This window comes from Pieris napi, chromosome 19 (assembly GCF_905475465.1).
Source record: "Pieris napi chromosome 19, ilPieNapi1.2, whole genome shotgun sequence".
NCBI classification, from domain to species: Eukaryota; Metazoa; Arthropoda; class Insecta; order Lepidoptera; family Pieridae; genus Pieris; species Pieris napi.
The window spans coordinates 9,248,220-9,263,464 of record NC_062252.1 but is presented as its reverse complement, the minus strand read 5'-3'; the positions used below and the strand labels follow the sequence as shown (position 1 = coordinate 9,263,464).

At 32.8% G+C, this 15,245-nt stretch overlaps 2 protein-coding genes across 2 annotated transcripts; both read left to right on the top strand.

Moving 5' to 3' along the window:
- Positions 1-664: 664 nt before the first annotated feature.
- On the top strand, positions 665-4,158 carry LOC125059107 (UDP-glycosyltransferase UGT5-like). Its single transcript, XM_047663322.1, has 4 exons — positions 665-1,514; positions 1,877-2,099; positions 2,368-2,587; positions 3,846-4,158. The coding sequence occupies exons 1-4, from the start codon at positions 699-701 to the stop codon at positions 4,120-4,122; spliced, it is 1,536 nt and encodes a 511-aa protein (XP_047519278.1). The 5' UTR covers positions 665-698; the 3' UTR covers positions 4,123-4,158.
- Positions 4,159-9,624: 5,466 nt separating this feature from the next.
- LOC125059081 (UDP-glucosyltransferase 2-like) lies at positions 9,625-10,958 on the top strand. Its single transcript, XM_047663282.1, has one exon. The coding sequence runs from the start codon at positions 10,215-10,217 to the stop codon at positions 10,956-10,958; it is 744 nt and encodes a 247-aa protein (XP_047519238.1). The 5' UTR covers positions 9,625-10,214.
- The last annotated feature ends 4,287 nt before the right edge of the window (positions 10,959-15,245 follow it).

The window sequence follows — 15,245 nt, the reverse complement described above, 5'->3', positions numbered from 1 at the left end:
CTTTAATGAACTATAAGACAATACAGGTGCATAGTATTATAAAGGTATCATAATATGATTGTTATAAGTACAAACTAATACCAACTTACTTAAACACATAACGTATATCTCTGAATATCTCAATCTCTATCATATTATCTATCTAACTGAATTGACTTGATTCTAACTGAAAGTTCTCTATTATTTTGGAATTTAACAACGAAATACAAACATAATGCTTACATAAGCTAGTCTAACTTAATAATTATTTTTCTTATCATTTGGTAAAGAAGTAAAAAAAGACAATCAAATGTAATTGATTGATAGGTAAGGCACTAGACGTTATTGTAGGCAAAGCAATTTGCTACATGTCTTCACAAACTTCTTGTGCGTTGGATAGTTTAGGAGATATAGCCAAAACCGTGTTTTCACCCCTTTTTCCAAGATGGCGGTCGGGGGACAAGGGCGCAAACCCCACAACCTTGGGTTTAAGCGTGTAGTGACCAACTCTACATGTTTCATAAATAAAATTGGGACCTCTAACAAATGTACAGTTTGGCCCTCAAATTGTAACATCTCAATGGACTATAATAGTTGTAGTTGTAATTGGCAGCTATGACGTATATGACGTGGAAATATACTTGCTGTGACTATGCTGTGTGACTGTACTGTGTGATAGAAGATATTATTAAAAATTCATTTTAAATACAACTGTCGTCATGTTCAGTCCAGTCCTTGTTTTTTCTTTGTGTATAATAACTATAAGTGAATCGGCAAAAATATTAGCTATTATCCCGACGCCATCTGTGAGCCACCAGGTTGTATTTCGGCCCCTTACACAGGAGCTAGCCAGGCGTGGCCATCAGGTTACGGTATTGACAACGGACCCAGTTTTTAAAAATGGAACACCTGCAAATTTAACGGAAATAGATGTTCATGATATTTCGTATAGATTATGGAGAGACAACTTTGTGTATAAGTTTGGACAAAAAAAAACTGTGTTACCTCAGATGGACGCAACTTGGAATATAATGCGTAAACTAACTGTGATTCACTTGAAACATGAAAAAATTCAAGAATTGATGAAGAATCCTACGCAATTTGATATTCTTTTGGTAGAAGCGTGGACGAGGCAGACTTTAGTATACTCCTATATATTTAAGGTGCCAGTGATTTTAGTAAGCTCCTTTGGAATGATGATCGGAAATGCTGAGACTCTTGGAACTCAATCACATCCAATTTTATATCCTTTAGCAGTTCAGCAGAGATTATATAATCTAACGTTTTGGGAGAAACTAGATGAATTCTACAAATATTGGTGTTTTAGTATGCTATGGTATAAGAAAGAAAATGAAGAAATGAATACTTTTCGAGAAGTTTTGGGTCCGGATGTGCCTGAATATTGTGAACTGAAAAATAATGTTCATATGTTATTTCTGAATATTCACACTATGTGGATTGAAAATCAACCTTTGCCACCAAATGTTATATCTATTTGGGGTATTCACAAAAAGCCTGAGAAACCATTGCCAAAAGTAAGTTTTTATGTGATTCTATTACGCCTCACTTTAAATAGAAAAGGATATCTTCCTCCGCTGGATAACGAAGTACGACTTATATAAATAAATAAAAATTTAATTAATTTTATAAATCTTCTCAGGACTGATCTTAATGTAATTATTGTAGAAATCTAATTCAATATTTTTGTTACAAAAGTGATGTAATTAAAAAGAATTGCGTTAATGATATGCCTAAAGAAAATAGTTTTAAATTAAAGATTTGTAACATTTATTCCATGATAAAACATGCCCTTTTAGAGATAGGTTGTCATTACACTCATGTAATTATTTTTTAATTTTAATAATTAGAAATGGTATATAGAAATGGTTTTTTTAAGGATCTTGAGACATATCTGGACTCTTCGAAACATGGCGTGGTCTATATTAGCTTTGGAACTAACGTTCCTTCGACAACTTTACCAGAACAATTTATACAAACATTAATCAGAGTGTTTTCCACACTTCCCTATGATGTTCTGTGGAAGTGGGAAGCAGATGAAATGCCAGGAAAATCGACTAATATTAAAATATCTAAATGGCTTCCACAATCAGACCTACTGAGTCAGTATATTTTCATGAAAGTTAGAGAGATCTCTTTTTCAATTGCAATTTTAAAAGTTATTTTTTTCATATTATTTTCAAAGTTTTGATTGCATGGTTTATCAAGTGTTAACGATACAGAGTGTTTCGTAAATATATTTTTTTAATTAGTTTAAATCTTCATAATTAATAGTAATATGAAATATTTTGCATTAGATTACTTTTATATATTGTATTGTTATACATTGTGTAGGTATGTGTACATTGTACTAATCATTTATATTTTTAGGGCATAAAAATGTTAAACTATTCGTCACTCAAGGCGGTCTCCAATCAACAGAAGAAGCAATAACTGCTGGAGTACCGCTCATAGGTATACCTATGCTTGCAGATCAATGGTACAATGTTAAGAAATATGAGAAACATAGAATTGGTGTTCGACTTGATATGGAAACAATAACTGAAGGTGTTTTTAGTGCAGCAATTAAAACTGTAATAAATGATCCAAGGTAGTTAATCTAAATAGATGCACAATATTCTCTAGTTTTACAGAAGCTAAATATAAATCTATCCCGGAAGAACCGATTCAGTTTAAATATTTTGGTTTCTTTATCAGAAGTTTTAGACAGTTTTAACTGCAATCGATTAATGATATTTACGCTTGAATGATTATTTGCTGCCTCTTTGTGGAAGAAGGAATTATACGTTACTAGCCATATGCATACATCACACACAAGATCAACAGTTTTACTTGCTCATGTACCACGTTTTAAAATAGTTTTCTAAAATTTGTAGTTTAAATGTGGCCGTAGATGTAAATAAATATGTATATAAAAAAAGGGTGCGTGTACTTATGTACGCGCGTAAGAAGTAATTCTTCTTTGGCATTATTAAAAATAGTTTTTGATTGCATGCAAATAATTAATTACACTTAAATAATCAAAGACTGGAAGGAGTCATTATAGCCAATAAAGTTCAGTATTAAATAAATAAATATTTATTATTATTTTCTAATATTAATTAGTATAGATTTAAATATTCAATTTAAATCATTTCTGATTATAATTCAGACGCACATTTAAAATTCGCACTTGAGCTAATGAAAAAAATAAAACACGTTTTTTTTTTCATTAGCTCAAGTGCGAATGATGTTCTGTGGAAACTCAAAGCTATTTATATAATATTTATCCACATGATAAATATTATAAATATAAATACACAGTGAACAGAGGCGGCGTGCGTGCCAACATGCGCCACTGACTTCATTCTGTTAATTTTGTGTCACGGTGCGCGCGCATCGTAAAATTTCACTCTCATCAATTTTTCATAACGCGCCTAAAGAAGTATATCTTCAAAAATGTGCGTCCGACAGAAGTCATAACTGAAACTAATCTAAATTTACCTATTTAATGTTCCGAGGATCATCTTCTGCTTCATTCATATTTTTTTTATAATCACTTTCTTTTTATGATCACTATCAAAATCGGTGATATTTTGAGGTTATATGCTTACTGTCAACAGTAAACGTCTAACGCACCCTAAACACTGAGAAGAGAGCGATTAAAGCGTCTGTCCGAAATACAGCTAGCACTGCGGGTTAGAGTGAGAGGAGGAACCTGCCTACCACTGCCGTATGCGTGAGAGAAAGAAAGCCAGACTGGCGCCGTTATGCGTTATGTAACGAAGCGGTTTACCCTCCCATAAGAAGTTATCACTTCAATAAGATACAAATATATTCAATATTTAACTTTCATACTTTTGTTACAGTTATAAAGAGAACATTATAAGACTTCGACATATCATGGCTGATCAGCCTGTTAGTGCCTTAGACCGAGCAGTTTGGTGGACGGAATACGTTTTAAGACATGGTGGGGCGAAACACCTCCGAGCGGCCGGTGCAAATATGTCCTGGATCCAATATTATGAAACAGAGTTCACACTTAAATCATTTATGATTATCGTAATTAGTTTTGGTATTATGATAGGATCGCTGTATCTGTGTATGCGAAAAGTTGTATTTTCCAAGAAGGTTAAAGTTGCATAGTATAATTACGCATAATAATTAAAATATAATTACATTGCTTCTATAATATTAAATTAAATAATCACAATACTACTGAGTTTTATTACATATCCTATACTCATATAAACATACGGTCTTACTAATAAGAAATCACTATACATGCGTTATAACAAGGTGATAGTAATTCAGTGAATAGAGCTTGTACAGGGCATAAACACCTCTTTGACCAATAATCGATGTGTATTGGTTGAATAACAAAACGACCCTTATTTTTTGTTACCCTGGCAACCCGCCGTGTTAGATTAACGTTTGATTAAATAATTCTGATACAACTCATAATTCTAATGTAAGTTGTATTTATTTTATCAACCAAAGCAATTATATACACATTTACTTAATATACTAATAACATTTTATTATTTGCAGCTAATAGAAACTCCAAAACCTCAGACAAAGAGGACTAGAATTTTACATAAAAAGCCGCGTTCTGCAGTAGAAAAGTTAGAAGAGGATAGTATCAATGTGATAGAGAAGGACTATTTCATTCAAAACCCCTCAACGATCATACTTAAATTTTTTAGGCATCTCAAATAGTGGAAAGTGCCAAACTCCGCAACACGGTAGTGTTCCAGAGTTTGCAGGAAGAGCACGAAACAAAACAAAGGCTGAAACACATGAGCTCAAACAGAAGCAACTTGCCGAAGCTCACGAAAGGGCTAGACAGGAGCATCTTCTAAGGCTCAAATTGTTACAGCAGCAATTTAATGAATAATTATATACTTATAAAAAAAATAAAACCCCTGTTTTAAATGAAATATAACTTTTTATTTATTTCAAGTCCTTAACTATCCACACCTATGTAAATAAAACAGCCTTAAAGATATGTTTCAATAAAAGCAGCTCTAGCAGCTTGTCCAGCCAGATTGCTTGGGGGCGTCTAGGTTGGCCTTGGTTATACGTAACATCCAGGTCTTCTTTGATATCAATAGCAATATTGTGGAGGATTGCCAGTGCTACTATATATAATTTGGCATTTTCTAATGACACTGAGAAGCCATGAAGAAGACACCTAAATCGAAAACCCTCTACCTCTATTACTATTTTCGACATCAGCTCGCACTATGTCACAGATCTTCATAACATACTTCTTTGAAAAGCGGTATTTTGTTTTGAAATCGCCATGCGAAAGTAATAACGGATTGCACCGAGTTTGGTATGTTTAGACTTTCCTTGGAGGCGGAAAATCTTCAATCGTATGTATTAGCTGCATATCAATATTATCTAAATCTTCCATTTGATCTATAAAATCTATTTTCAACAAACACAAATACCTACTAACTTAAATCTTTCCTTGAACTAAACAGTCAAAAAATGCTGTCAAACGCGAAATCAGATAAAATGACGCAATTTTTGTCTTATACACCCATTAAACTAGGCCTCTGCGTTGTATAAGCATTGTACAAGTCTTCATACAAACCAGACACTTGTTATAACCTTGTCAATTCAGGAATTATTATTAACATTTTTCTTATAAAAGGCTTATACGATGTGCATAAATCTTTATTAGTAAGACCGATAGTGTATACAGTATACACTATAAAGAGAAGAATGATGGCATATAGGTCCTCATCTTCATTAGTTAAATTCGGTTCAGCGGCTGTGAGAGCTTTGCATTTAGAATGTCAAAGGACCAAATTAAAATTTAAAGAAAGAGAAAAAGTCTAAATCTTGAATCTTACTAATAGAGTATATTGTCATATTCTAGTTTTCCAAATTTTTCAATTCAAAGTAGTAATTGTATAATTGCAATAAATAAAACCATTTAAGCCAACATTTTCATTATATTAACATATCCTAAAGTACTTTAAATGCAAAATAATTGCGTCTATATGTATTTGATAAGAGAACTTCAAGGTCCACAAACCATTGTTGATTGTCACAAATTACTAAGCTAATCGCTACCAATGTTTGAATTTTAAGTAAAAACTCACAATCTGTATTTGTTGGAATTCTTTATTTTTAATTTCCTTAAGATTCTTCCAGACCCTACCTCACTTACCATTTTTTTTGAAAAAAGACTTCGAAACCTGAAACGCAGACGCTAATTATATAGCTGCCAAAATTTCGTTCATTCATTGCGAGTAGTGAACGACATAGCGCGGTGTTGCTTTAATGGAAGATTATAAAAAAATAATTACCACAAATGAAGAACAAAATCAATATTTGCTTTTGTTGGTAAAAGAGTATAGGAAAAAGTTTCATGATACTAACAAGTCAACCCTTGTGTTAAAAATGCATAACAAATCAGATATATCTACATAATATCTTGACAATGATTTCGAAATATTTTGTAGGACCTGGACATAAAATACTATATTATAGGTACTGTTTGGTGTTTTATTAAACATGTTATATATATGGATATAATGGAGAGAATGTGTCTACGAATTCCAAGCAAGAACCTGAGGCGAAAGTCACACCTATTGGATGTACCGCGCGCACACTCCAGCTTGGTTTGCGAAAAGCCACTCACGCGAGCGATACATGATAATAAATGATATTTATATTGATGAAGACCTTTTTTTTTGTACACTGGCTGAGTTCACAAGAGCTGTTTGCTATGTTATTAGTTATAAGATCTAGGTATATGAATTGTCCTTTCTTTGTATTCCAAGAGAACTTGCTCCGTTTAATTTCTATATTCTAATTTAATCAATCGATGTGTGTACAATTGCTGACCATATTTTTTTGTATTGTTTAAGCATGTTGTTGAACTTACATATAAATGGAAAATATGTTATAACAAGTGTGTAATCATCATACATAAAACACAATAGTTTCTTAATTCTATACAATTTCCGTACCATGAATGGGTGTTTTTTGTGTAAATATATAAACACAAATTATACTTGTACGTGTTACGTGTACGTGTTAAATACTTTCAATATTAAAACTGTTTTCTGAACATAAGCGATCCCTGCTTGTCACTATTACCATTTGAAAAGGGTGATTTGCTCTTTGAAGCCCCAACATTGAAGTCTAGGGAAGAAGAAGGTGTTTTATGGAGGTTAAAGTGGGCTCCCACATTGTGATCTGTCTTGTTGAACATCGGGGATCACAGACGCAATTGGACCCTGTTTTTTCCTGAAAGAGATCGAAGCTTATAGATAATAATGACAGTCTCTTAGCGCAGTCCATTATCTTTTTATGTAACTCCTGGGTTCACATCTTGGAGAATTGAGAAGCAGGAAAAAAGTAAAATACGCGCAAAAGTGTTGTTGCTGATAATTCGGTGGCTTCGACGGGTAATTATGAAGGTGGTTATATATACCGCACTATCAGACATATTAAAATAGACATGCAATAAGAACAGTTAATATTTATTATTGAAGTGATACTTTTTTAAGCGCATATGTGTAAAATTTTGCGGAACGTCACGAAGATGTGCAGCGTTTTTGTCGAAGAATAGGGAGTTATTGAGACCAATTGAGAGGGAGTGAGAAGGGCGAATTACAATAATCAAAATTAAAATTTCGAGAATTTATGAAATATTAGTAGGTATTTTATAGTTTATGCAAAATAATTAATTGAAATCTCAAATATTGAATTGTAAATTAAAATGCCACTTGCTTTTATTATAGAAGAAATAAATTAAAAATATTAAATTTATAATTTGTATTAATTATCGACATTTTAAATATTTTAATGACAATTAAATTCATTAAATTCCTTACATATCTTCCTTTTTCCCTCCCTTAGCCTCGGAAATCTAAGTTTTAGATTTGTATAAATATGAGTAAGACTTAAAAATTAGTTTGCCAAAGAAGTTTCACTTCTTACATGTGTACTTTGTACGCACGCACTTTTTTTGTTTCGTGTGTAAATTTTACTAATTTGTAGTGCATTCTTGTCAATTTAAGGTCACCTGTTAAGACAGGATTGTGTTTATTTATAAATAAAATAAATAATTCTTGACCCCTCTGTCCTTTTATTAACAAATTAGGGCCCCCTCTTCCCGAGAGCTCCAAACTTCCCTCTATGCCGATAATACCGTTCTCTATACCAGCCACCAAGACAGAGGTCTCATCGTGCACAGACTCCAAAGCGCTCCCCCCTAAATATTGAGAATCAACCCGTGCAACCGTTCAAGTAACCAGGTAATCTTCCCAATGAACCAATATTTTTCCCTATGGTTTGCGACAAGATACACACGATGGTACCGTTCCCACTCCTTCAGACTGTGAATGAGTGTCTGTGTTAGTGGTAATGTAACTTTATCTTTATCTTTTATAGAGAGAGAGACCATAGGACTTAGGTCTCTCGACTAGTTCTAGCACATGATGTTGCGAGTTATGCGGGCAGCCGGCCGCCACTGACGTGTGATAACGGAGTGATAAGCGACACTATCGTAAATGGTAATTATGTGAATTTGCTTAAAAAGAGTTTGCTTTAAAATATGATAAAATTATGATTGATAAAAGGTAAAAAATGCAATTCCGAAGGATTATTTCAATTGGTACGTACATTAATTTTGATAAAAGATAATAAAATTACACAAAAATCTCTACATATTAAAATCGTAGCGTTGCTTAGCACAATAACATTTAAATAAAAATACAGTCGTAATAGACATAGAAAAAAATAGTAAAGCAGTGTTGGCACGTTAGCACGTTGGCAGAATTAGTACGCTGAAGCCACTACTTCAGCGTGCAACTCTCATCACTGAGGTCGTCGGTTCAATCCCCGGCTGTGGAACAATGGACTTTTTTGCTATGTGCGCATTGCAACATTCGCTCGAACGGTGAAGGAAAACATCTGAGGAAACCGACATGTCAAAATTCAAAAAAATCATTTATTCACGTAGGTAACACATTGTACACTTGTGATTCGTCATTAAAGAAATAAATATTAATGCTTCTAATTTTACATTTACTGCCAGTTCTCAAATCAGGGGTGTCCTACACCCAAAAAGTCGACGGCGTGTGTCAGGCACAGGAGGCTTATCACCTACTTGCCTATTAGATTGAAAAAATGATCATGAAACAGATTCAGAAATATGAGACCTAAAGAGGCATGTGGCAGATTTTTGTAATAGCGATAATTATACGATATGCCATGGTGGCAGATGTGGTTCTTTATATTCCTTACGATGGTGTTACCATTCAAATTAAAAAAAAACTGTATACTATTTCATTTTCTCGTGTATGCCTTTAATGATTTTTAGAAACCTTCTCAAAATAAAAATAAAAATAATTTTTCTTTGACTTTTCAAGTTATGATTTTTTAAAGATTTTTTTAATATCTAAAAAAATATATGAAATCCACGCTTAGCAAAATACTTTTCCTCAGATTCGCGGACTTTAACGCACTGTAATGGTAAAAAAATGTAAGTAAGTAAAATGTCTGCCATTTTTTTGTATTCAGGGGGTTCTAATAAATCGAATGGACCTAATTACATAGACTAGCAAAAATAATTTAGAATCGTTTTTTTTTTCAGATTTGAACCCTTTTAGCTTAAAAACGTAGCAACGTACGACCTTACTTCATTAAGAAAATTTTTTCGTTTTGATCCGAAACTTAATTCATATCAATAAGAATACGAGCAAATCATATACTTAACTGTTTTAACTTTTAATAATATAATCCTTGTTTTATTTTCATCTTTGTTATTTTCTCTAAAATGTTCATTGTATTTTCTTGTTAGTTATTATTATAAGGTTACCTGGGAGAAATCGCTTAGTAGGCGATAAGGCTGCCTGTTGCAATACTATGGATAAATAAAAAATGGACCAAAAAGAACCAAGAAACCAAAAAGGTCCTGTACTGTACCTAAGTATGATGTTTATTATTATCAGTCTTATAATTGAAACTATTTGTACTTCGGTCCCATGAAAAAATATAATATACAGTTTTACTTTAATCCAAAAACATCCTATTCTCAATATTATGTATACGGTAAAACTTACGTATATTTCGCTGTCAAAGTATTTTCATAATATACGGACGTTTTCTATAATTTTGTTATACTTATGTTATTTATGATAAAAATCGATAAGACTTGTTTTTTGTGAATTTTTTGTGATTATCTCTTTTAGTCTTCCTTCAGATTCGCGATGTATAGGATAACATTATTGACTTTTTTGATAACTGCCCAACATTCAAATGGGGCAAGGATTCTTGGAGTGTTCCCCACGGCATCTATAAGTCATCAAGTAGTGTTTCGACCTTTGACTCAAGAATTGGCTCGAATTGGCCACGAAGTCACTGTTATTACAACAGACCCAGCATTTAATGACCACAATCGGCCAGCAAATTTGACGGAAATAGATGTGCACGACGTTTCATACAATCTGTGGCTACAAATAATGAAAGAAAACCGTATGGAATTTGGTGATAAAGCTGGCATATTCAAAGGAGCAGAAAAAATGGCAACATTAATTGGTAAAATCGTAGAAGAACAATTAAAGACTGATGGAGTACAAACACTCATTAAAGATAAAACTAAAAAATATGATTTAATTATTATTGAAGCTTGTGCAAGACCAGCTATTATGTTCTCGCATTTATACAAAGCACCGGTTATCGCAATGAGTTCCTTCGGAATGGCTTTTGGAGGCGAAGATCTGGTTGGAGCACCTTCTCATCCTATTCTGTATCCAAACATGGTGCATCAAAGATTACACAATTTGACGTTTTGGGAGAAATTTAATGAATTCTATAAGCATTATGGGATCCTTAATTTGTGGGAATCAACTGAAAATAAGGAATTCAATTTGTTAAGGAAATACTTTGGTGGCGATGATGTACCCTCATATAAAGAACTAAATAAAAATGTGGATATGTTGTTTCACAAGTAAGATCAATGTTTACTTATTCACTTAGTTTAAAAAACATAAATTTGATGGTATTAAAAAGACTAATATATTCACAAGTTGCCTTATTATCTAATAACTAAACAATATCTAATATTTGTTTTTTATGTTTTCAATGCTTTATTACTTTTTAGGATCTCCAAGCATACTTAGATTCTTCGAAGAATGGCGTGATATATATTAGTTTTGGATCAAATGTTCTCTCGTCAATGCTGCCACCGGAGAAAATAAATATTTTGATTAACGTATTTTCTAAACTGCCCTATAATATACTATGGAAATGGGAGACGGATGTTCTTCCCGGGAAATCGAAGAACATTAAAATAGCGAAATGGTTACCACAATCAGATCTGCTACGTAAGTTTCCTTAATGATATGGGTTTTATTTCTGTTAGTTAAATAGTGGGTAAAAATTTTGCATATAAATTTTATAATCATGAACCTATGCCTAATTGGTATTGATACCTACTTGCGCATAAATATTTGTGTAATTTTCATTGCTGTTTCTTCTGTACATTAATTATTTACCGAATTTGGTTAGTAATAAATGCATTCTTTACGCGGATGATATCTCAGTGGTCGTGTCGAATGAAACTACGCGTAACCACGAATCATTATTGAATGAAACAGTAAAGAATGTCACGGAATGGTTGGAAATTAATAATTAACGTAAAAAAAAAATTTATACAATTTCGGAATTATAAAAATTGCAGACCCAATAACCTCAAAATCAATCATAAATACGAGTCAATTGGCGAAGTTGTATCAACCAAGTTTCTAGGCATAACACTGGACCAAAATCTTAATTGGAAACAATACATTTTAACGATATGCACGCGCCTTAATAAATTTGTTTTTGCTTTGAGTCGAACTCGCAAGGTGGCTTCAAAACACGCAGCAATTATTGTTTATCACGGCAATGTTGCCTCTGTTTTGCGCTATGGTATCCTTTTATGGGGAATTTCGGTAGATGAGAGTATAGTTTTTATTACTCAAAAAAAATTTATTAGGGCTATCATGGGCGTTGGACCTCTTATAAGCTGTAAACAAATTTTTCACGATCTCGGTATTCTGACAGTACCAAGTTTGTATATCTTTGAAGCAGTAATGACTGTAAAGAAGCATCCAAAATTATTTTAAACATAATATAAAGAAAGTTACCGAGGGCTCCAACGCGGCTGTGAGTGCCTGCATATTGCACCGCGCTATATTCCAAAAAAATGGCTATAAGAATATTTAATCACCTTCCTAGAATTTATAGATCGCTGCCATGTAATGTTTTCAAGGGGAAGGTGATTAGGTTTTTATAGTCAAGGTGCTTTTATAGCGTGAGCTAATATTTAGACAGTTTTTTAACAATTATAAATGACTTAAATTCTTATTATGACATTATGTTAATGTTCTTATTATATGACATTGCAAATATTTATATGACATTTGCATGCCTATTTATATATGGCTTTGTGCGGATTTTTCTTGTTGATCGATCTAATTGTACCACTATCTCGGCAAATAAACGATTTATTTATTTATTTATTATTATTTACGTGTTTAATATAATATAAATTTATTAAAATTTTATTTATGACGTTTCCAGGCCATCCAAATATTAAGTTATTTATAACACAAGGAGGTCTTCAGTCGATGGATGAAGCTATGAATGCTGGAATACCACTTATAGGGATTCCAATGTTTGGAGACCAGTGGTATAATGTTGAGTCATTTGAGTATCATAAAATTGGACTCGGAGTTGAGTTAAATACACTCACAGAAGAACAATTAACGACAGCTATTGGAACAGTTATAAATGATAAGAGGTAATTAAATTATAACAGTAAGTATATGTATCATACAATCGAATTAGGACAAAGCAGGAAATATATTAAATAAATAAAACTACTAGACTGAGTTATAAAGATTTAATCTTTATAGATTACATAGATTTTCGTTAATGGACGACATTTTTCAGCTACAAAGAGAACATTATAAGACTTAATAGGCTTATGAATGATCAATCCCAGACTGCATTAGAACGTGCGGTTTGGTGGACAGAGTACGTGTTGAGACATGGTGGAGCGAAACACCTTCGAGCAGCTGGAGCTAATATTTCCTATTTCGAATATTATGAGATAGAATTTTTACTTAAACTAGTTTCATTGGTGTTTTCAATTGCTGCGATTATTTTGTATTCAATATATACAGTATATAGAATCATTTTACCAAGTAACATACGTTCAAACAAATCGAAAACATCATAGTTTCTAGAGTTGTCTGGCTGGTGACTGGCATTATTATGTTTGTTATGTACTCTATTCTAAGTGTAAATATTTATATTGTTCAATATTACCGTCTGAAATACTGTGCGTATAGATAGAATAATTAATATATACATTAAAAATAAATTGTTTCTATCAATGTCTGAAAGTAAATTTGATTATTAAAATACTTGAAAATCTTATCCAAATGTAAGTTTAATTATACTTTAATAGTTAAGAAAATTGTAAATACTGTATATTTGATTAATAAAAATAAAACTTTTACTGTCAAAATATACTTGAATTGTGAAATAAAAGTATATGTACATTTACATCCAGTGCTACTACAACCTTTTTGATGTAGGATTTCTGTATCTGTTTGATAATGATAACTGGATATAGATGCTAAGGTTAGAATATACGAGTAGTTTATCGATATTCTTATTTCATAATAACAACGTTTTCCTGTTTGTTAGCGACCGATTTTTATAGTTAAGTCTACGTAACAATGACGCGATTTGCCTGCAACATAACCCTACTTTAAAGTAGTCTGTATGATAATAATATATACGGGCATATATTAGTTATATCTTAAGCACAATCCTATTTAAAGTGGTTATTCATTATATCAGTCAATATGCGCAATATTCTAACGGGTAGCTTCGGGTAATATTATTTACTTTCTCAAATAAATCATTCAATCGATCGATTCAACGCACTACTGACAAATTGACTTTGACACATTGACAATTTACAATCTGTACGATGTCTATGATATTAAGTGTGGTGTTGCCAATCTAATAAAGCAAGTGATATCGTGTCCTCGTACATTATATCACGTACATTATTTCTGACATACATATATGTATATATATTTATCTTTAATATATTTGAAAATGAAAGAAAGTGGAGTATGATGCGAAATGATGACATGCGTGGAAATAAACAAAATCATCGCATCATCATCCTCGTTTTATTGCTCATCGGGGAAGACCAAAGGAAATATTTTCTGATAACGGTACGAATTTTGTAGCTGCAGCGCGAGAATTAAGTTCATTTATCAAACAAAATAAAGATTATCTGTTTGACTTTGCAAGTCAACAATCTATTACCTACACATTTTATTCCGCCATATACTCCACATTTAAAGTAAAATCTGCGGCGTGTTATGGAAAGCTGTCTTCTTACTTTTGAGGAAATATCAACTTGCAGAAATAGAACAGCGCACTAAATGGGGAGAGAACTCTGCCAATCTTAATATCGGGGAGTAGTGCAGAGTGGCAGAGGTTACAATCAGCAGCGGCTACATAATACTTTCATTGGCCCAGCTGTTCAAGTTCCCGGTACAAAAAGAATAATTGAAGAATTTTTTTTTTTTTAAACGTTTCCAGATTATTCCCCGACTATATAGTCGTCGGAGGTGTTAAAAAGCTTACATAAATGTATTGGTAACCCGAATGTTTACTTTCTATTACTATATTACTACTCTACTACTACCTATTTCTTTTGACAACCCCCTGCATGACCCTCACAGCAAATCCCAAAAAGATGCCCCTCAACCTAACATTGAGCATTATTCCCTTCAAACTCGTCTCCGTTACCCTCATGCCCATAGCTTGCTCAGCGTTATACCTGTCGTATCCATACATGGGACAGTCGGTCAGAAGATGTAAGTGAAGAAATTAAAAAGTGTTGTTGCGTCATTGCGCAACTTTTGTACCAGGCGCAAATTATTAAAGGACTTGCGCCATCATCTAATCTAATTTTACTTGACCAGCTAAAGGTCATATAAGGAATAATACAATTTTTACAAGAAATCTAAAGAGTTTTATTTACCGGCCCAGTCATTCCCTAAAAAATACACCATGTCTCGACGCCATCTCGAACAAGGTCCCCCGATGCCTCCCTCCTCACCTGATATGCCTATTAGTGGCTATTTTCACAGTGGAAAGAGGCGATTTTAATTCGTATCCACTAGCCGGACAAGCCCCATAACAATCCCACCAGATACCAGTTA